Genomic DNA, 23,458 nt, shown 5'->3' on the forward strand with positions numbered 1-23,458 from the left:
CCCGTAGTATTAAAATTGTTGAGAATGAAATCTAGCTTAATATAATAAATTTCGTTTGGTCCGGCCCTTCTTCGAACTTCAAGCATAGCGAGAGTTTTAGTAGATTAAATTGTGCTAAACATAATAAAAATAAATTCTTTTATATTTCTCTTCACTAACCTTTTTTCATCTCTTTTTAATTTCCTGTTCAGAGTTTGGTAACTACATTGAGATCCAATTAAATTTGAATTTTCGTCAAAAAATCTTAAAATCTTAAAGAGTCACCATTTCACCATAATCCTTGCTGATTCTTAGTGACTTTGTCTAAAGGGAATATTAAATGTGAAGTTATAGTTATGAAGTTGTTTATCTAAAAAGAGTTACTTCTTGACCTAAATCATTAAAAAGTCTTAGTCAATTTCTTTGTCTCATTTTATTTTGGGTTTAACTTAGATATATATCGAAGAATAATTTGGTACGAAATTCGATAGTGAATTTTGATTGGTTGTGAGTCGATTCAGTGTGTTCTTAAGGACCAAACGAGCTGCTTTTCCGGCCTTGCAATCCAATGTTGTGGGAATAAAAGTTGCATACTTTGAGAATATATTAACTACGACCATGATAGGTCATACCCTTTCGGACAATAAACATTAAACTTTCAGTAAATTTTCTACAAAAACAACATAGTAGGTCTTTGCTTATCATGTACAAATTATATGAACAAGAAGAAGAATATAACTTCTTTCTATTTAAAAATCTGTGTAACTGTATTCTTATTACAACAAAGCTCTGGATAAAGATGATGAGGTATAAAAAATGAGGTGAAATTTCACTATAAAAGCTATATACAACCTGCTATATAAATGGGGTACAAAAAGCAAATAATAATAATGATGAGATTTTTATTGAGGGAAAAAAAAAGGAAGAAGCTATTATCTTACTGTTCTACTCAGTATTCTGTTGAGTCATCTAGGTCAGTCTTCATTAGGTGGTTCATTGCCAAGTATAAATGTTGGAGGCGTTTTCGCTTTAGCGTACGCCTGCCTCTACATGCTTGTACGCGAATAATACTTCATTGAAACCATTAGCCGACTGCTTTCACTCGGTACAACTTTTCGTAGAGCAGCAGCTTATGTGCAATAGCGTATACGCTTAGCAACCTGACTCATCCCAGAAAAATCTAGGCTTGTCCAATGTGTATGGTCAATGCCGCGTTCTGCAGCAAAGTGTGTCAGTATAGGCTCGTGTTTCTTGACTTCCAGCGCAGCAGTTGTCATAACGCGACGGATCCAAGAGTTTTAAGATCCCGCGAGTCTTGTCATTGTAGGGGAGAAAGCAAGTACCAGACCACACAAAAATCGAAAAATAAGGCTGCTCGACTAGTTGAAAAAATAGGGAGATTCCAGAACTTCTCTTAGATCGAAATCACCTCTCGCCGGTAATGGCGGGAACTGCAAGTCAGGGAATGACTGCTGAAAACTCTCCAGTAACTGCTAACAATTAGCAGTGTGTTAACAATAATTACTGACGCAATATGCTTTAGTCGTCTAATCTTTGAAGTAACGATTATCAAAATCCAATGCAAATTTGATGTAAAATAAAGTTTATTCAATGTGAGGATCATTAATGTCTTTCTTGAAGGGCAACTTTTGAAAAAACTACTTACATTTTCCAGTATGGGTGCGTCGTAGAGTTCAACAAATTTTTCTCTCAAAATTCTGTTCATTTGGTCAACGTCACACGCATGTGTCCAGTATGAATCATGCACTCCTGCCAACAATATTGGTACGAAAAGCATTAGCATGTGTAATCCGATGATTATTCACACGGGCACTTGACATTTCATGCAACTGGAAAGAAACTAGGCAGCACTACAAACCTGCAAAACTTAAGCCAGCTTCTTTGCAGGCAATGGCAGTCATCATCATGTGGGAACCATCGAGAGAGTGAACGAAATTTGGAGGGAATGCTGTTCTCTGTCGCTTAACCATAACCTGTAATTTATGATAAGACCATGAATAACAGATAACATATAACATAACTCGCAACTTAACGTCGAGGATATGCAGTTCGGTACATTGTTCCAACATCTCCAATTAGTATCACGTTTTCGAACAGTGGTATTCTATGTTAGTATCACGTTTTCGAACAGTGGTATTCTATGTTAATTCTACTAGAATTTTAATTGTATGTCTTCAAACTTTACCTTCTCCAACTGGTAATCCGTAATAGAAGAAGAAAGATGCATAGAAGGATAATCGATGTGCTATGAATCCAAATTATTGCATCCAGAAAGCATTATAAGTGAAGGAAAAACACAAGGGAAAAGACGAGTTAAATGGAAGCAGAAAGGCACCTTATCTGTTTCACGCTGTAATGTCAAAATCTGAAGAGAAGTTTTAATCTGCGTAGAGTTTTAAGTCACAACTAGTTAGTGACATTCAAATATGAAATTTATCATAGACAATAGCATGTTTTGAAACGCCGTGCAATTTAAGCTTAGAAAGTGTCAGAACATTACAAGATGCCTTCCTAATTTGCGGTAAGGTTGCACAACAGGAAGTCCGAGTGGAGTAGTCCATCGTACGGGATGGTTTTCCATGGCTATAATCTGGATAATAAAGTGTCAACCATTAGTATAAAAGCAAACGAGACCATAAAAACTTCAAAATCCATCGAAATGGGGAAAAAAGGAACAACATAATCAGGTGATCCTGGTGTTTGGCATTTCTTTTCATTCCTTTACCTTCAAAATCTTCCCCATCTGAAATGGTCTTCCTCCCTAAGGTTACAACAATTAGGAACGCAGCACTTTCGAATTCATTGACTAACACCACATCGAGTTCAATTGGAGTGTAACAGAATACAATTTTTCATATGCTATTTTAGCCTATGCTGCTGCTTTTAATATCCAGTATAGACCAGAACTCGTGGACGCATCAGATAATTTTTTAAAATCCGAGTTCAATTTGGAGTGTAACAGAATACAATTTGTCATATGCTATTTTAGCCTATGCTGCTGCTTTTCACATCCAGTATAGACCAGAACTCGTGGATGCGTCAGATAATTTTTTAATCCACCTTAGATATTCCAAAAGATCAAATTTCTGTACTAATATCAGAACAAACCACTGGGCACTGAGACACAAATTATGTATCATACATCAAATTTTAAAATTCTGAAAATGTTTAACTACTACAATTTTAATTTAATACATGTACTAACTAATTAATGTGATAATTGGAATAAAAGCAAACCTTTGCACAATCTCCAAGCCAACTCATCATACTTCTGGCAGCTTCAAACATCTCTCCTAAGGCAGTCAAGGTGGTCTGACCATGTCATGAAAGATAATTAGACAAAGTACATAAGAAGATACAGAACAGCATTTGAAGGAACAATGACGCTAAACAGACATCAGAAAGTATAGACACATTATTCAATGGCAACCTCAAGGACCTCTAAATGTAGTTACATTCACTCCATCCCGAAACATTTCCTGATTTCGATAAGTTGCTGACCGAAGCCAAAGTCAAGGCAAAATGTAGAAAAACGTTTCACCACGAAATGACAAAATGATAAATTACACGGAAGTAAAATTATTTACAATATAGAAGATTTAGAATTTCATAAGACTGCATAGATTTATCTAAAAATGGATTTGACAAAAGTTAAATTTGATTGTTGGAGTCAATATGGACGCAAGTATCAGGATTGGAGTAATACTACATTTTGCACGGGTAACTAGACCCTATTCCCATCAACTTTTTTTGTTTGTTTGTTGAAAACAAAAAATATGACTTCTTTTAACATTTGCTAAGAATTCACTATTATATTGAAAAGCCCAAGAAGATTTGAATGATCTCCGTTCATACTTTGGCCGCATAACAAGCTGCTGCAAACAACTCATTATCATCGTCAATGGCACCACGTTCCTTCAACCTTCTCTTGATTTGGTCACGAGCACCAATATACGTGACACCATACACTGATGTCATCACTGTTTGCTTGACCAACTTCCTGTCCACCTGAGTTGGCAATTAAAAACAATGCATTACAGAAGAAATATTATTCAGCACATCATAATGATGCTTTGAAGAGTAATACAAATCAGTTCAGACGATTAAATTGGATTATCTTTGGTTACTTCAATCATGATGTAACCTGACATATCTATCAGAAAAAAACCATCCAGTGTCTATCAGCTGTTAATAGAACATAGAAACCACTTATAGATGTATGACCCTTGTATATTACTCCATAAAACTCTAGAAAAAAAACAGTTCCATTATTGACGGTATATAAGCCAGAAGAATTTAGACATGTCAAAGACAAACCTGGTTAATTAACAGCCTGGCACGCATCACATTTGGATCTGTTGCAGGATCTTTGTCTGCATCTCTCTTCATAATATCAAGAACTCTGGTTGAAGAAAGAAACTTACAATCATGATAAAGAAAAGCATAGTCTCGTCAAATATTGTCTCAAAACTAAGATTAAACACAAAGGCATCCCTATCAACAGCCAATCAAGGAAAGGATAACTGTGGTTCCAACCTAGCAGTAAAGGCATCAACCAAATCCAGAAGGTTTTACATAGGTTGCTAAAATAGGAAAGGAGAATCGTTTTTATGCAGTACTAGTACTAGAATATATTTTTTGAAAAAAGTGCTAGTACTAGAATATTATTAACATTATTACACAAAAGATCCCCACTTCATATGAAATTTACATCAAACACAATTACAACTACTTAAATTAAGTACTTAGCTATCACGAGATAAATTTTGTAGAGATATTATTGATCTATAATTCTTTCTCGCCATAGACAAGTCACATACTGAATTTGATAAACATCCTGCAGCATTTTCTACAGCTGGTCTTAAGACTCGAGTCTTCTAGAATTGAAGCCACATACAACTTACAAGGAGTGAAAGCAAAAGAAAGGAAGTAAGGAAAGTGCGGTTTAGTGTAACTTACCGAGCAGCAATTCCAGAGTAAACATCAGCAGGCTTGTCTCCAGCAACAAGATTGACTGCAGCTGCTCCTAACTGTAAAGTAATCCAGACTCAGTCAAAACTATGCGTACTCAAACATGTTAGCACCATTTAGGATTAATTCTGTAGTACACAACACAAAACTTGCCAATAATTTTGTCAAGTATATTTGAATGCTGAATTAGCTAATACTCGAACAAAGACAGCTTATTCAATGAATCAATCTCACAAATCCTTAAACAGGAGAACTAAAAAAGACATGCATTACCTTATCCCTACCAAGGGCAGCATAATGTTGTAGCCCATTGCACGAACCATCCTTTATTAAAAAGTCATAAGCAGACAATCAGATTCACATTGTAGGTAAAACTTCAGAATGTAATATGCATGTAACTCAACATTTAGGTAAAGCTACAACATATTAGAATGCCCAGTTATCCTTTTGTGATTAACAGTTGGCCCTTCAACAATAGATATTCTTAGAAGATCAGGATTTATTTATTCATGAGATTTTATAGATTTTACGAGAAACATTAATTACTAAGGATGTAATATTAAATGAGAAAGATCAACTTAGGAGTATTAGTTATGAAGTATGGACGCTATAATATAACATGTTCACTTATGAGCACATTAACTCCCATTTTATGTGATAGCATTTGAATGCATTGCAATTTAAGATATCAGTTTGAGTTATGCACAAGGAGTTAATAAGTCAAAAGTTAGTGATCTAGCAAACATCACTTGCTTAGATTTGATTAAACGGATTTTTGCAAGTAATTTGGTTAAATGAATTTGAAGTATCAAAACTTGTGAAAATCGTAGAAAATAACCCTATTAGTAGAATGGTGTCGTGCATTTTGGAACTCTCTAAAGTAGAGGATCTCATGGTAGTTTCAAGGACAAAGCAAGTGAAATGAATTCTCATCAATCGATTGTACGGCTATGAATTCTAATCAATTGATTGTATGGCTATAGTTTAGCGAAAATAGCTTTTGATAACACCGAAGGGACCAGTAGTCATTTGGCAGAAAAGAACAGCTTGACCCCATGACTTCTGAACATCCACTACCTAAATGGCACCATTAGTTTGAAGGCATTCACACAAGCCGAAGTCCATCAATCCATCTCAACCCCCCACCCCAGTTCATCACTATGCTAGCAATGTTCAACTATTAGGATGACCATTTTTGACTTCTTACCGCTGCGCTGGAGTCCCTATTTCTTCAAGGTTTGGTTTGACAGACTTCCCCCTTGTTTGCCGATATTGAACTTTGAAGAGTTCGCAAGTGGATTAGTTGAGTGACTAGATTGATACTCTAAACGAGACCAAAACCCTAAGTTCAACCTCTAAATTGATTAAGGAAGTCCTAAAACCATGAGAATAACTTCACACCAATATACTATACAGTCACAAGCTATACACCCACAGTGACCATCTACACTAATTGTGGGCATTATCTAGAATTAGTGAAAGTACACAAATCACGCAACAGAAAATTTAGCTTCTCTTTCCTGCAGCTTTCACATTTCCTTCAAGAGGTACAGACTAAGACATATATTACTAACTCCACCACAAACATTCTCCCATTATCTATTACCTGGTGAATAGGCATATGAGATATAGTGGTCTCTGGAGAAGGGCTTCTCAATGCTTCAGCTATATTAATACATGTTGCTAAGCATTGAAAAGGATCTTCCGCTCCCAGCCACCAACGCTTTCCTTCCAGTGGCCTGTCTGCAGAGTCAAAAATATCCTCCACATGGTTTTCACTGAATGCTGCACGACCTTCATATGATAGCTTATCAACACCACCACCATATAAATTTGCTAGATGTATCTTCAGCCAGCGAAAACCGGACTTCCCAAGTGGGCGCCCCTCAGAGAATTCGAGGATGCCGCGGCATAAATCAGAGCCAAGATGATTCAAGTACGGGTGCATAGGGTATGCACGACCACGAAAATCAAGATTATGCGGATAATAAAAACCCTCTTCATCCTTCATTTTCCGTGCAACCTGCTCTTCAAAGTAGAGGTCATGGAATACTGTCCATCAACACAAGGAAAAGGTGAAATAACTTAAGACGAGGATACAACTTACAGCTAGTTTGAGTTCAATATCACACCGCTGAGAATGCCTCTCGGAGTTCTCTTTTTTCGCAGCTTTAACTTTCCACTTCCATTTCTTGATTTCTGCTTCATCTTCTGTGTCTGGCTCTTCAGGTAAAGGTACCTGAAACCAACTCACCCCTAAGAAAGCATGCATGTACCTAAACGAACCTCAAAAAGAAAAAGGGAAAATAAAATCTCAACATCATGTAGCGCTGTCACCCACATCTTCCCGGTCTACTAAGTCAGCTAGACGGCCTCCACTAGCCCATATTCTGTCTAATATGCCAAGTACCCTTTTATTCACCCTCCATTTGGTATTACCAAGAGTGTCGAGTGCCTGAAACGCCAAAATATAGAAAGTTGAAAAAACAAGGCCTGACTCTTTTTTTTTTTTTTTTTGGGGGGGGGTTGTTTGTCCCAGGAAGAACATAGTAATGATAGTACCTTATACGAGAACCGGTGGCCCTGTTCGAATTTTGAGTCCTATATATAAAGAAACAAGATAAAAAGGGAATAACTGTCTGCACCTGGAATACAGGTTCCAATTGCTTCTTTGGAACTCTTTTAACTGCTTCACGCTGCTGTTTTGCTCCATGTGTCCTCATAATGTATGATGGTAAAAATAAGTATGCACCTTTTTCATAACTGCCAGAAAATATGGAAATTCAACCCAAGCCACACATGGTTCTGAGAAGTGAGACCTAATGTGCCAGAATTACCAAACCAAGCAACCGATGCTAATACGTGGTCATATTGCCAAACACAGGAAGTCCATAAACGTTATTCACATATCAGTTTAGCTTTCTCTGAAAAGACATCTAATGATCACTGATCAAAATTTTCAACCGCGGCTTTGAAGATCAATCAAGTTCTTCAGGAATAGGCAAATACCAAGAACAGGTCACACGCTAATGGTTACTCGTAGGAACTTTGGCCAATAAATCTAGCATTACAAATAAGTGGAAGAAACCTCAGTCCACAGATACTATCTTGAGAATGAATTTTGACACACCTCAAAGGTACTAAAGTTCCGGCCAAGAGTAAACAAAGGCCTTTATCCACTAGGGGAGAAAAGGAGAACATACAATAGAGAAATTATCTAAACTCAATTGTCTAGCATAAAGACAAAAGAAGATCTGCATACTGACCCTGTCCAATTCTGTGGAGGAACCAGCATCGGCATATATGGAATCACCATATGTCTAGCCTGTTTGTGAGCAAAGATTACTGTTATTATAATTCCTCTTTGGCAATTGATTATGTAAGCAGGAGAATCACATTATCATCCAAAAGGCAATGAATACCCAAGAAATACTGTACTCACAGTTTTATCTAAGCCTTTACGAACAAGTGGATCACATTGAATCACACCATATCTCCTTCTGCCTTTCCTGTAATCACAGAAGCCACAACAGAAATCAACAATAAATGGTTCAGAGATGTTATCTGTATCCAATCCCAGATGAAAAGAGCTGATTTATTTTTATTTTATACTCTATTTCTCAATTGAGGCAACTGAGGGAAAGGGGTTCATTGAGTTAAGCTGGTACTCACACTGTATCTACGGTTTTGAGAGTGTGCACAAATGCTGGCCGAATATCTGGAGGACAATCATCTAACTGGTCATTTGGAGGCTGTATATAGGCGGTTTCTATTAATATCTGAATCAATCGGCAGCCAACCTATAAAAAGGCAATACTTTCAGCAAAAACAGCACAAACTATTATGAATACAAGGGCATGCACAGGGAACGAAGCCCCGCTACTGTTCATTAAGGGAAAACACTGTTAAAGACGAACCTTGACAAGATTTTCCTGGCCCCAAGGTTTTTCATCATCTTGCTGCCTCACAATCTTTCTAACCTGCAGGAGCCTCTGTTTCTTCATCAACATTTTTACTTTTTTTCTCAGCCTCTCTCTTTCTTTCATTATATCACCAGGTGTTTCTTCCAAGGAATCACTCAATGCATTGTTTTTCTTGGTCTTCTCCAAAAATCTATATATTCTGGCCTGACAAGGTATTGAAATAGGAGTAAATGAAATAAAACTTGGCTGAACAGCTCTCTTTTTGTTACATACTTTTTGCTTAGTCATGAGAAATGCTTCTGAACTTAGGCTAGCAAATGATGACAACAAACAAAGAAACCATGACGTTCCCAATAGCCTAAAAAGTTACAACAACATACCTAGTGTAATTCCACAAGTGGGGGGTAAGGAGGGTAGGGTAAGATATACACAGGCCTAATCCCTACCTTTGCGGGGTAGACAATAGTTTGAAATATTAAGTTAAATAAAAGATCCACTGATATGATATTACTTTAGACATAGAGCCCATCAATTACCAGAAGAACATAGAATACTGTAGCTCGAGTGTCTGTAGTTTGAGACGGAACTGTCTAATAGGAACACTTTATCATGTATTTAGATGCTCAATTAGAACAGGCTGTAATTCGAGTGTCTAAATGAAATTTACTGATAAGTCTGAGGGGCAGTCGATGTATTTAGCATTCTGTTTTTAGTCAATTTTTTGACACCCACGAGATCCAGTGAGCGTTAATGGTAGGGTGCGTTATTGTGGAGAACCATGTTTCTTGTAAATTCTACGACTTTCTGTATACAGTATACCAGAGGTTTCTCCCAAATCATCAATGGAATTATTACTTCAGCACAGACAAAAGGAGAGAATGGCAGCCACATTTCACCCATATTGATGGTGCATCATACAACACTTGAATAAAGAAATGGGAAGTTTTTCCAGCTTCCCTAAGTTCCATTAGCGTTTACAGTGAAAAGATTGCCAACAAAATTAAACAAGTTATGGCAGAGAAGAAAAAAAACAAGTTTGAAAAATTAATACAAGACAAGCGCAGAAAAGGCTATCGAATCAACTGGAAAATTGCCCTAGATAAGCACTTTTAACCTAACCACTGGGGATGTAATAATTTAATCTATTTCAACTCATGTGTTTGTGCTATCGCTTTCTCCCAGAATTGCCAATGTTTCTAGGTGAGGGGGACTTCCTAAGCACATGGTCACTAAAAACCCAACAGGACAAAATTTTAGTTTCCTAAGAGATAATGGAACACAAACATTCCACTCCAATAAAGAATCTGTTGCCACATGTCGCTATGAGGTTTTGTTGATTACTCTAAAGGGTAGTTTGGTAGGAGGTATTAGAGAAAATGATACATGTATTAACTTTGGTAATCTATCCTTTGTTTGGTAGTGTTTTCAACCTATGTATAACTAATACACGCCATTCGATACTATTCTTATACATATTAAACCAATGACATTAGTAACACGGGGTACTATTCCAATTCTAATACACCCTATTCATTTTAATACAACAAACCAACCAGTCCATAGAAAACAATGTCGGCATAACTGATCTCAGCCAGCATTATTAATACATCCTATTAAGTACTATTCTTATATACCCTACCAAACGGCCAACATACTATAAAATGTATAGATTACAATGTTAGTACAAATAAAAAATAAAGTCACCAAAAGGTGGTCCATTCTGAAGAAGAGACCCTAAGATAGAGAGAATAGACCAACATGAGAAAAAATAGACTAGTTCTACATAACACATAGGAATTGCTGGTATCATCCCTTCTACTTTAGTCTTTAATCAATATAGTGTGATATAATCCTATCCAAATACATAAAATTACATGAAACGCACATATTTGGACTATATAAAACGTACATGGAAACTAAACCAAAGCAATAAAAAGTAATTTCAAAATCCGCAATGGAAAGAGACTAACCTCATGCTCAATTGCTTCGCCAATGTGAGAGGCAGCTTGCACCACTCTAGCACTACCCGTTCCTCCACCCGTCATTAACAACCCCATCAACTTGTGCATTGTAATCACAGCCATCATTTCAGCAGGCAATTCATTAAAGAAGGGAGCGTATGCCCCGCGGTTCTTACCTTCATCACACAACTTCTGATCAGCAGCTATAGCATCTCTCAATGGCTCAAACCAACCCAAGAACAACGATTTCATGTAAGGCAAGTTTGGTGCCAGCTTTTGCTCACACATATCCATCAACAACTCCTGATATTCCTTAGCTGCCTCTTCCCATGCTTCGGTTTCTACCTTTATCTGCTTTCTCCTAAGAATATTGTACTTTCCAATCCCCATCCCACCTATCGTTTTCGGTTGCTTTGGTTGCAAACTGCTCTTCAAAGCCTCATTTTCTTTGTTCATTTCCTCTATTAACTCTTGAATCTCATCAATATCTTCTTCAGACGTAGACGCAATCGCCTCTGCAGCACTACCATAACTCCTTAAACCTCCTAAAGATCCACAACCCATACTAGTATAAACTTGAAAATCTCCTTTTACTCTCAAAAAAATCAAACTTTGAGAGAACCCCAAGTGATGATTCTTGAAACTACCTTCAAACATTCCACCTAAATGCCTACTTTTTCTAGAAAAGATCGAATTTTTCGACATTCCCAAGTTGGAATTTCCATCACATAGGCCTTGTAAAGGTCTATTTTCTCCATTAACACTAGAAAATCTTGAATTTTGAGCCACACCCAAGCTGGGATTTCTATGACTTTCTTCAAAATTACCATCTAAATGCCTACTTTTTCTAGAAACAATTGAATCTTTAGACATACCCAATTTGGGATTTTCATGCTTAATTTTTCCATTAACTCTTGAAAAGATTGAATTTTGAGAAATACCCAAGTTGGGATTTTCTTTACAAAAGCCTTGTAAAGTTGTAGTTTTTCCAAAAGTATGAGAAAAACCAAGAAAATATGAATCACTGGAGTTCTTGAACTTTCTTGAATAAGCTTGTTTTGATATGTATCTCCACATATTTTCTTAAAAAAAAAAAAAAAATTATTCCAAATGACTTATAAGCTGAAAGAAAGGTAAGGGAAAGTGTGGAAAGATTTCTAGCATTGAAATGAAAGACTTTTGAGAAGAGGAAGGAGAAGGTGTATGGCAATGGAGGCTGCCTTAAACCCTCCCAAAAACCTATTGTATTTTGTTGCTAGCAATGTATTAAACAAATAGAAAATTATTTGGGTTTTCACTTTTACTTTTTTTGGGTGATCCGACCCGACCCGTTTACAGTAATTTTGGAGGTCTGGCACTGAAATTCAGAAATTTTTTTTGTATTCAACTTTCTACCGACAAACAAATTCAGATTCTACTCCAAAATCCAAAAAGAAAAATCTACTTACTAATTTAGTTCGTTTTTACCTGTGACTAATTTTCTAATTACGCTTATAATTTTTTTAATTATCAAAGATAACTGCTTTTATTTTATTTGACATTAATTATTTATTTTCTAAAATAATTTCAAGACACAATAATAACAATCAGTCAATAGAAAAACTATGATAAAATAGATATATTAATAATTATCTTCTTAATAAGTATGTTAAGCCAAAATATGACAAATAAAAAATAGCCAGAGGGAGTACTATTCCATCTGTCTCAAAAAAGTTTTGCAGATATTAATAAGTGTGGTTAGATGAAACTTCTTAAACTAATACGAGTATAGTTGGAAAAAAGGTGATTAATTATTTGTTGAATTCTTAATCATGTCAATTATTTTATTTTTAAATAGTTTTGTTAAAAATGACAAAGTACATGTAAGAATAAAAATATGAACGACAAGGATATTAGCGAAATAATAAATACTCATTCATCCTTAATTAGAGGTATTAGTTCAAGCCGAGTAAAAATATCTATTTTTGAATCATCAAACCTAACAAATAGCAGGTTGTGCAAAATGTTGTTCGATCACGGGCCACAACATATTCATGGAAGGAATTAAATTAAGACTTTTTGAAAGTCAAAAAAAAATTGTCAATTAAATATTTATGTAATTTTGCCTTCTTTGTAACTAGACAAATCCCACACTGCCACAAATCATCTATAATTTCAGTCTCTGATTTTGTCGTTGTATTTCCAAAATTTAAATGGTTTAAAAAATCCAATCGGACTAATCTTTGAAGCTCAATTAAATTAAATCAATTTAATATTTAAAAATTTTAAATTACAATCCTTCTTATATTAATATGATAAAACATAATAAATCACAAAATATTAGTCAAAATCCATTTATTTGACCTCGAAAAGCAAAATACAAGTAGTAAATTTAAGTAAAGAAAGGTAAAAAGGTGAGTTTATCCATCAAGTATAACACCATACATCAAATATAACATAAAGGAATTTTTCAGCTAAAAAATATAAATAAAAGGTGTAAAACAAGTAGAATGCTTCATTTTGCATTGCCACCTTTGAAATTTAGATGAACAATACTAAATGGTATTTGAAGAGGGGAAAAGCAAAACCAACCAAATCTATACTAATTCTATAACTAGTTATTCATACCAAAATTTCTTCAATACAATTTCCAGTTTCCCCCTATAACATTGTTGTACCCCTCCCACACCCAAAATTTCTCTCTTATGGGATATGCCTAAACAAGAAAGTTGAAACACTATGAAATCACTCCCAAAAATCGTTGCTCTCGGTCCTGACTTCAGATGGCTCGACGACTTGTGCCTCTACAGAGCTTGCATCCGACTCGGTTGATGCTTCTGTTGATGCCTCGGACTCGCCTTCCTCGAGTCTTCCCCATCTTCCTCCAAGAGCCATTGCCATCATCTCATAGATCTTGTTGCCCAACTCAGCTGGACTATCAGGCTGTTTCCAATATGCCAGTGTTAAAATTCATGTATTAGGAAGAAACAACGATAAAATCTCACAAGATGTATTAGGAAGAAACAACTTATGCAATTACTCCCTCCATTTCAATTTGTTTGTTGTGTTTTGACTTGGCACGGAATTTGAGAAAGTAAAGAGAACTTTTGATTCTTGTTGTCTTATATTAAAGATATGAAGATCTTGCGACCTTGTAAAGTTGTCGGAAAAAAAGGGAAAGAAGCTTTCTTTTTGAAATGGACCAAGAAGAAAAGTAGGACAAACAAATTGAACAGAGGGAGTGCTTGCTATGTTAAACTGATTTAGGAGTAGTGTGTTCTGCAGTACTTACAGTAAATCCACTGGAGATCAATGCGGTGTCATACAACAGTTCCACGGCCCGCCTGGCATCAGAACTATCGGGTGAATTTTTGCATGCAGCCTGCAAGTAGTTCCGAGGAACCATTAGTTGACAAATACATAAGATTCTTAGTCGAACTTCATAATTTTCTTCTACGGGGGGAAACAGTTGTTGCTGAGTTCACCGAGATTTACTACTAGTTGTGTAATTCCTTTTCTATTACACTGTTGGTATGCTTTATGATACAAAACGTCAAAAGGATACAACAACAACTACTACGCTTTCAGTCCCAAAAACACCAACATTTCCAGTGTGATCCCACAGGCCACAAGTGGGGTTTGGGGAGGGTGGGGTGAACGCAGACATTAGATGTAATGTTTTACTTTTCTGAAAGAAAATGAGCAACAGAAAAATCAATTGCTACACCCCGGGCAACTCATGTGAAATTTTACTACTAGTCCTCACCCGCTATATGGTCATTGAAGATGTTGTCAATCGTAAACATAGCAGTAATGCACAATTATCACTGTACATTTCATGGTTCTGCTCCATATGTATATTACTCCCTCCGTCCCAATAAGTGATCAACATAGTTCAAACTAACGGGATGACGTTACCAAATTTTTGTATGTAAAAATTGATTCCATATAAACTATCTGTTTCTATTTGCTTTCACTACACTTGATACTTACAACTTCGATAGAATCCAAATCAAGGAGGGAAAACTTACATTTAGGTCTTTGATGATTGGATGGTCAGGATTAACCTCCAATATTCTTCTCCCTCTCATAAATTCCAGGGTTGAAGTGTCTCCCAAGGTTTGCGCTCTCATCAACCTATTTCATATCGCCCAAAAAAAAAAAAGAGGATGATCTTTAGCGGAGAGTCATGCAATTTCTGAAATAAACAGTTAACTGAAAAAGAAGAGAAAAATACGCTAAAAATGACAACCCACAGACCTTTCCATGTTGGCAGACCAACCAAACTTTCCAGACACAAGCACACATGGTGACGAGCTTAAACGCTTTGAAACTTGAACTTTTGCCACCTTATCACCCAACTGTTGCTTTATCCAGTCACACAGAAGATTGTATTCTTGCTTGGTTTCCCTTTCTTTCACCTCATCGTCATCATCTGAAAATCAATGCCCGAGGCCAAAACATATTAACATTATGGAAACCGGTCAAACTTGAATGGCCATTTCATTTATTTAGCTGAGTGTTTACATAGTGTGAAATAAAATTTAAAAGAAAAAGCACGAAATATTGAAGGAAATCATTTCTACACTAAATTCCCACTCAATGCAGGAGTAATTGAGCTTACCAAGTTCCAGATCCTCTTTGCTTATGTCAACAAACTTCTTTTCCTTGTATGTTTGTAGATTCTGGATAGCCACCTCATCTATTGGTTCAACGAGGTACAACACCTATATGTCAGCAACACAAGCAAATGTTAGGAGTGTGTACAAACAACGGCTATTCTAGTGAGAACTTAAGCCAGATAACGTGATTCTCTGGCACAGCCTCCCCTAAAACGCATGCTTGTCTTCCATTGGACATCCAAGAATGACATGACATGAAGATTAAGATGAGAGTTGAATTTATGATTTGTTTGTGCCGATGCGGAGTATGTATCGGCCACAAGCTCTTTTTTTCCTCTATATAGAAACAAATTGACAAGTTCAAAAGCAGGACTCATACAGCTTTATTGCGATATACACTAATGGGATTGCATCTGTTGGGAAAAATGGAATAGCATTCTGGGACAACCAAAAAAGAAAAGGCGGATGTTCAAACTGACATTAATAGGAGGAAGAAAGGGTGGTACAGAATGAATGAAACTATTCATCCAGAGGCAAGCCTCCACTTCATCTGCACTGCGCTAATATGATGTGTGACATCATCACCGATGTCCCCACTTCCTTGGATTCAAGGCCCAAGATACTTAAAACTATCCCTCTTGAGGATAGCCTGTGCGTCAAGCCTCCCTTCGTGCCTGCCTCATGCATTGCATCACGCTTTTAACTATCAAGCTAACTGAATTGACTGGTGACAATAGAATTCAATTTTTGTTACATTTTTCAGGGGCTGTTTCTCTTTCTATATATTTACTTCCTTTGAGAGAGCAGTTTTTTTTTTTTTTTTTTTTTTGGGGGGGGGGGGGTGTAATGGGATAGTCTGCAAATCTCTACATTCAAACTATAGAGTAAACCAGCAGATACTTGTTACCAGGTGCAACCATACTCATTCATGATTATTATGTATCTGGATGACTAGGTAAATACATCCAGTAAACTATTAGGACGAAGTACATACCTCGATTCCTTTCTGAACCAACTTCTCCAAGAAAGGAGCAGTCCTGGCACTCTGTAAGCTATCAGTAGCCAAATAGTAAATAGCTTTCTGATTTTCGACCATGTTCTCAATATAGTCATCTAAGCTTATCAATTCTTCTTCACTCTTGGAAGAAAAGAATCTCAGTAATGGGGTTATTCTCTTGTGATTTCCCGTGTCTTCAATACATCCCAACTTAACAAATTTACCGAAGTTCTCCCAGAACTTTTTGTAATCCTGTCATAAATAGCAACGCTCTTCAGAATTCGAGAAACTTTTTTTAGTAAGGCACCAAACATAAAGAAAGCTTTGACGATATTTTACCTCCTTGTTCTCACTTTCAGAGAGATCCTGAATCATGTCGAATGTTTTTCTCACTAGTCTCTTTCTCATTATCCGAACCTGGGATGAAATAAGATAAATGCATTACAGTCCAAGGAACAGGATCTTTTTTTTTTTTTCAATTGAGAACTGCAACGGATAGCTCAAGCCATCGACCATAGTGCAGATTGCTAAACAAGAATACTGTTTGACATATGAAATGTAATTCATTCAAGCACGAAAACTATTTCTTACAATTCGGCTCTCCTGCAGAATTTCTCTTGAAACGTTAAGAGGAAGGTCATTTGAGTCCACCACTCCTTTAACAAAGCTCAGGTACCTTGGAAACTGAAATGCAGAGAAATTAGCATCAACTGATTTGGGGAAAAAAGGGGGCACAGTACCCTAACCGGAACCAAAAGGAACCCAGTCGTCAATATAAATTTAGATTGCTTAATGTTGGGATGTAAAACTACCCATTCTCTTTTTCTACCGCTAAACACACATAACATTCTTTTATTCTGCAGTAGACATTTTAAACATGACTCAAGAACCTCATTTCTCTTCATGTTTATTAATGTCAAATAGGCAGCTCAAAGAATGAGAGACTATGAAATTGTGTATGAGAAACTACACAACGACACAAGGAAAGACCGAAAGAAACACCAATTCTCTTGACATCTCTTTTACAAGTTGCATATCGAGCTAACATATAGAACTTACCAACTCTCCATCAAAATCATCAGAGATAAAAACACGCTTCACATACAAGCGTATGTTCTTTGTCTTGGGATTTACGACATCTTCATTGTTAAGAGGAGCCATTCCAGGTATATACAGGACACTTCTGAACTCCACCTCACCCTGCACATATTGTTGTATCAAAGTTAGATATCAATATATAAAAACCGACAAATGACTAGTCAGTGGTCCAATATCAAGTGAATACCTCTGTAGTGAAGTGAGTGTAGGCAAGTGGATCCAAGAACTCATTAAAAGTTTTCTTATAGAATTCCTGGTACTGTTCTTTCTCAACTTCTTTTGGATTCCGCATCTACAATATATTGATGGGAAAAAAAGATTATCTCAACCAGAATAACTACAAAATAGCTATCACATAGGAAAAAAGAATACAATACTAAGAACACACATATGACTCACCCATATAGGTTTTGTCTCATTTGTCAACTCCCAATCCCAGTACTTCTCAGTTTTGGTCTTCTTTGTCTTTTTCTTTTCTTCCTGTCATTATAAAGAAAAAGGAAAACACAAATTCCAGTGCCGTCAATAAGCTGAGAAGCATATAGTATGAGCCAATACTAAGCACGTAAGTTGAAGCCATTACCTCAGTGTTTTCTTCTCCTTCCTTTGGTTCTTCCTCTTCCTCTACCTGTCAAATTTTAAACAAGGTGAAACAACAACAACAACAACAATAAACGAAGTTATCACATGAAAAATTAGACACACTTATCCTAATAATGAAACAAGCAGTACAACAAGGCAACAACCTCGAACTGGTAAAGATTAAAATTATGTTGTATAAAAGATGCAAATGTATCAGTTTCTTACGGTTAATGAAAAAAGGCTTCAAATATCGGTAACTTTGGAAAATATAATCATATCATCCATTAGCTGAAACCACGAAAGATTTTCTGCTAAAACATCAAACAAAATAGAGGAGGGTGGAGGTTGAAACAGCTTTAGACTATACAAGAACCCTACCTCAACTGTTCTTGATTTCTCCTGCCATGTGTAAATAGGAAAAGAAACAAACTGTGAATAATTCTTAACCAAATCCTGGATCTTCCTAGGCTCCGAGTACTCGTATTTGTCATCGTCCTACAAAAAAATGATAGTTTATCAGATTGCATCTACCATAAGGAACAAAACCATTCACAATCTCTCTACTGATTCATCTTAACACATAGAAGACAATAAATCAGAAGCTTATAATTCTCCAGGTTAAACGTCTTAGAATTCTCAACCTATTATCATGCAGAGAAGTCAGCAGGCGACATTGTCAATGAAGAATTTTAAGAATATCTTTAATTTATCGTAAAAACCTCTAGTTCAGCAAAATTAGGTGCAAAGCCACTAAGAGAAAGGAGCAGAAGTACTACAGTACCCTCAAATAAAGTGTGATTTGTGTTCCTCGATGTAGAAGATTTTCAGGATTAGTTTCCTCTCTGATGACGTATGAGCTACTGTCAGCCTCCGCCTCCCAAACAAACTGTTTATCTGACTTTGGGCTCTTCGTGGAAACTACGACCTGATTGTATGGAAAGACCAAAAATAACAAAATCAGCAAAATCGCAATGGCTATTTTTTGATGTAGCCATATAAAATGAACAGCTACCTTTTGAGCAACAAGAAATGCAGAATAGAAACCAACACCAAATTGACCAATCAATCCATTGTCAGCTCCGAGGTCTTTGTTTTCCTACGGATAGGAAAGCAGCATAGTTCTTAGAGACAATTACTTCAAACCACAATCAAAGTCAGAACTTGTGAAGTTACTTTGCAACATGAAAATACCCTTTAGTACCTTAAGTGCCTTTAAGAATTTTGACGTACCACTTTGGGCAATAGTCCCAAGACAGTCTATGAGCTCTTCTTTGGTCATTCCAATACCAGTATCCCTGCATTATCAACTAATTAGACCCATTTACTAGGACAGCATTAATGCAGCAGCTAGATCATACGTACGTTATAGTAATAGTTCCATTGTCTGGATCAGGTTTGATGCGAATCTCTAGCTCACCAGAATCTCCAAGTAAAGAAGGTTCCGTCAAACTCAGAAATCTCAACTTATCAAGAGCATCACTAGCATTACTGTCCAAAGAATAAGTCGAAGTTAGCAAAAGGAAAAGAGGAAATTCTTAAGGACAATCACCAAGCATCATAAAGACGTGATGCATTTGAAAATGAATCATATGGGAACAAGAAAAAAAGGCAATCTTTTGGTAGTGCACGAAGAAATAAAATGTGAATTCTATGGCATATTGATGGTTTTAGACAAACATATATCATGATTGTTATGCCATCTACGAGCCACAACTATTAATCCTTTCTTTTTTTGAAACTGGTAATTAAAAAAGAAAATGATAACAAAATAGAAAGTATAAATTAGAAAGATAATAAACAGCCATAACTATTCATCCATAACTTCACAAGATCAATGATTACTGATGTTATCAAGAAAATGATGTGCAGTAAGTAGTGTACAAATGTCTTGCCACTCGGGAAAAGCATAAGAGAGAGACGCCCTCACCTCACAAGCTCTCGCAAGAAAACCTCCTTGTGACTGTATAGACTATGAACAATCAAGTCTAATAGGCGACTGACCTGCATCCATGAAAGAGAATTAGCAACAATAAATGGGCAAAGGACTATCAGCTAAACAAAACTAAGAACTCACGAGCTCTTACAACTGACTAAAGATTGGACCTTTCCTAAGTTGAAAACCATACCAATGACTATTTCATAAAATTGATTTCCTCGTCGACCAAAAGGAAACATCTAAATTCCAACTTACCGCTCCTCTCCATACAACTAAACCCCAATAACAGACTAGTTACAATAACAACATACCTAGTATAATCCCACAAAGTGGGGTCCGAGGAGGTTAGAGCATACGTAGACCTTACCCTTACCGCAGAAATAGAGAGGCAACAAACTAGTTCCTGCAATTGACTAAAGACAGAATTTTTCCTATGTTGAAAACCATGTCAATGACTATTTCATAATGATTTCCTCATTGCATAAAAGGAAACATCTAAATTCCAACTTCCAATTCTTCTTCAAAGAACCATACCTCAACAACAAACCAGTTTCAACTACAACAACAACATCATTCCAAGTATAATGCCACAAAGTGGGGTTTGAGGAGGCCAGAGCGTACATAGACCTTACCCCTAACTATGAATCCATTGTCATCCATTCAATGTTTAGAAAATTCATGATGTTATGACTAGCCACAATTCACAAGCAATCCAAATCAACCCAAAACAGCAAAAAACTGAAAATTACAAACCAAAACCTTGAACTACACAAAATAAATGAAGCCCCACCTCAGCGTGATACTCATGGGTTTCACCAGAACTCTCAGAAGCTTCTTTTTTAGCTACAGCAGAAGCCTCACATCTAACCGCTACTCTAGCATCTCTTTTATCCCTTTTCCATTTAAACCCATATCGTAAAAATCCATTCTTGATATTATTCCTAGGAAAGAAAGTAGTTTTAAGACAGACCCTATTGGTGCTACCACCACCCCATACAAAAACAACAAACTAGTTACAACTACTACAACAACAACAAACTAGTTACAACTACAACAACAACAATGAACTAGTTACAAGTACAGCAACAAACTAGTTACAACTACAACTACGACAAACCACAACAACAAAACACCTAGTATAATCCCACAATTCACATATAATCCAAATCAATCCAATACAGCTAAAAAACTAAACTACACAAAAGAAAATGAAAACCCAACATCAGCCTGATACTCATAAGTCTCCCCAAAACTCTCAGAAGATTCTTTTCAGCCACAGCAGAAGCCTCACACCTAACCACTACTCCTCTAGCATCCTTTCTATCTTGTTTCCACTTCAACGTAGATTGTAAAAATCCATTCATGATACTACTACTATGCAAGAAACTACTTTTAAGACCGACCCTTCTGGTACAACCACTCCCCAATACAAAAACAACAAACTAGTTACAACTACAACAACATCAAACTCCGTATAATCTCGAGACTCTAGCATCTCTTTTATCCTGTGTCCACTTCAACTCAGATGGTAAAAATCCATTCTTGATATTGTTCCTAGGAAAGAAAGTACTTTAGGACAGACCCGATTGGTACTACCACCACCAGAGGCGGAGCTAGCCCTCTTTAGGGGGTTTGTACGAACCGCTTCGACGAAAAAATATACTATTTATACATGATTAAAATTATTCTTTATGTGATTATAGTAGGTATTGAACCCCCTCCAACTTAGTTTTCTTTGATGAAAAGCCTAACTTGAAATCCAGACTCCGTCTCTGACCACCACTCCATACAAAAACAACAAACTAGTTACAACTACAACAACAACCAACTAGTTACAACTACAACTACAACAAACTAGTTACAACAACAACAACAACATACCTAGAATTCACATATAATCCAAATCAATCCAATACAGCTAAAAATCTTAAACTACACAAAAGAAAATGAAAACTCCACCTCAGCCTGATACTCATGAGTCTCCCCAGAACTCTCAGTGGATTCTTTTTCAGCTACAGCAGAAGCCTCACACCTAACCACTACTCCTCCAATCTCCCTCTTATCTTGTTTCCACTTCAACCCAGATTGTAAAAATCCATTCTTGATATTATTATTCCTAACCAAGAAACTACTTTTCAAACACACCCTTTTGGTACTACCACTCCCCAATACAAAAGAAGAGCTATAAGGCACTGAAGCCATAGATGCAGATATCAAACTCCTGCTTACTACAGGTGCCATTATCTAAACTATTTGAAAAAGAGTTTTTTGAGTGTGTGTTTTGGGTGTTTGTGTGTGTAAATGGATAAAGGGGTTGGCCAAGATTTATTGAGGGTTTACACAAACCCTCAAGTGTGAAGAAAGAGGTTTAAGGGGGAGAGTAGAGGGTTCTAGAAGTAGTACATACAATTGGGAGTTTGGTTTTCTTGGAAGTTTGTGTTTGAGAATTATAAGGTGAGGATAATGCCATGTCACCATCACAATTATCTTAGATTTGTTTAAATTTTTTTTATATATATTACACCTCCATTTTATCTTTATTAAAAATAAATAATTTATAATATATTTTATTTTATAAAATTAAGACATAATTAATAAAATAAATAATTTATAATATATTTTATTTTATAAAATTAAGACATAATTAATTAGATAAAAAAAGTAACAAGTATTTAAAAATGGAAGAAGTATTTTTTTTTAATTTACGTGTTTTTGTTAGAAGTAACTTGTACGTTAAAAGCAAATTTTGCTTATGGAAAGGATGAGTAAAGCTAATGATAGTAGGGTTGGGAAAAATTGGTTTAATTAATAAATCAAATTTTAAAAAAATATTTTCAATTTATTAGTATTGGGATATTGGATTAAGGTTTTAAAGTATTTTATAATTTTTTTAGATAAGCATCCAGTATTCCTTCGAATTATGATCAAAGTTGCTATGACACACTCAATATCACAAGTGTTCGATTAATCCCCTCCTCACAAACTCAATTTTTAGCGCATTTTTTGCACCATTTTGTGCTAATATAAGGGATAACTAGATGCTTCACTTCAATTTTTTTATTGGATTAACTTTTTCGAAATGTTCTTGTTAGGAGTAACTTGTAAGAAGTTATCGGGTGCCGGAAATTCTTATCTTGCAATCTAAAAGGAATTATAGGAAACTTTTTGTTCACTAATTTAAAAAACAAGAAGTTATGGTCTTAAATGAGATTTTTCGATAAATAAGGGACCAAATTGTATTTAAAATGAAAGTGTAGAGAAAATTGAGGATTGTAGTATTAAATTTTCACGACTTATTAGATTCGAGCAGTGAAAACAATTACTAATGAAATGGAATATTTTGTACATCAATATTTTGTACATCAGACAGTCTTTTATCGCTTTTGATT

At 35.9% G+C, this 23,458-nt stretch overlaps 2 protein-coding genes across 2 annotated transcripts; both read right to left on the minus strand.

The window, feature by feature from the left end:
* Positions 1 to 696: 696 nt before the first annotated feature.
* LOC107847892 (DNA-directed RNA polymerase 1, mitochondrial) lies at positions 697 to 12,122 on the minus strand. Its single transcript, XM_016692488.2, has 19 exons — positions 10,865 to 12,122; positions 8,889 to 9,098; positions 8,644 to 8,771; positions 8,414 to 8,480; positions 8,238 to 8,296; positions 7,617 to 7,734; positions 7,313 to 7,426; positions 7,079 to 7,210; positions 6,578 to 6,994; positions 5,245 to 5,295; positions 4,960 to 5,030; positions 4,318 to 4,402; positions 3,856 to 4,008; positions 3,238 to 3,312; positions 2,501 to 2,590; positions 2,336 to 2,383; positions 1,859 to 1,973; positions 1,646 to 1,749; positions 697 to 1,469 (listed from the first exon to the last, which is right to left on the minus strand). The coding sequence occupies exons 1-19, from the start codon at positions 11,930 to 11,932 to the stop codon at positions 1,359 to 1,361; spliced, it is 3,216 nt and encodes a 1,071-aa protein (XP_016547974.1). The 5' UTR covers positions 11,933 to 12,122; the 3' UTR covers positions 697 to 1,358.
* Positions 12,123 to 13,331: 1,209 nt separating this feature from the next.
* Positions 13,332 to 22,490, minus strand: LOC107847506 (heat shock protein 90-5, chloroplastic). The gene is made up of 19 exons (XM_016691790.2): positions 22,029 to 22,490; positions 20,061 to 20,134; positions 19,496 to 19,621; positions 19,335 to 19,428; positions 19,146 to 19,229; positions 18,915 to 19,058; positions 18,512 to 18,628; positions 18,135 to 18,179; positions 17,951 to 18,031; positions 17,739 to 17,843; positions 17,513 to 17,653; positions 17,045 to 17,137; positions 16,793 to 16,870; positions 16,451 to 16,705; positions 15,459 to 15,561; positions 15,095 to 15,269; positions 14,866 to 14,971; positions 14,127 to 14,216; positions 13,332 to 13,777 (listed from the first exon to the last, which is right to left on the minus strand). The coding sequence occupies exons 1-19, from the start codon at positions 22,308 to 22,310 to the stop codon at positions 13,580 to 13,582; spliced, it is 2,391 nt and encodes a 796-aa protein (XP_016547276.1). The 5' UTR covers positions 22,311 to 22,490; the 3' UTR covers positions 13,332 to 13,579.
* Positions 22,491 to 23,458: the final 968 nt, after the last annotated feature.

This window comes from Capsicum annuum, chromosome 11, assembly GCF_002878395.1.
Source record: "Capsicum annuum cultivar UCD-10X-F1 chromosome 11, UCD10Xv1.1, whole genome shotgun sequence".
Classification (NCBI taxonomy): Eukaryota; Viridiplantae; Streptophyta; class Magnoliopsida; order Solanales; family Solanaceae; genus Capsicum; species Capsicum annuum.

Bases quoted from the DNA above. Each gene is read 5' to 3' on its own strand.
- LOC107847892 (XM_016692488.2), bottom strand. From the start codon at position 11,932: ATGTGGAGATACATATCAAAACAAGCTTATTCAAGAAAGTTCAAGAAC. The intron at 7,427-7,616 runs GTGCAGACAGTT...TTGGCGTTTCAG, and splicing joins AATTGGAACCTGTATTCCAG to GCACTCGACACTCTTGGTAA. The intron at 6,995-7,078 runs GTAAGTTGTATC...TTTGAAGAGCAG, and splicing joins ATATTGAACTCAAACTAGCT to GTTGCACGGAAAATGAAGGA.
- LOC107847506 (XM_016691790.2), bottom strand. From the start codon at position 22,310: ATGGCACCTGTAGTAAGCAGGAGTTTGATATCTGCATCTATGGCTTCA. The intron at 20,135-22,028 runs GTGGAGTTTTCA...TCATGGATGCAG, and splicing joins CTCATGAGTATCAGGCTGAG to GTCAGTCGCCTATTAGACTT. The intron at 16,706-16,792 runs GTAAAATATCGT...TATTTATGACAG, and splicing joins CTGAAAGTGAGAACAAGGAG to GATTACAAAAAGTTCTGGGA.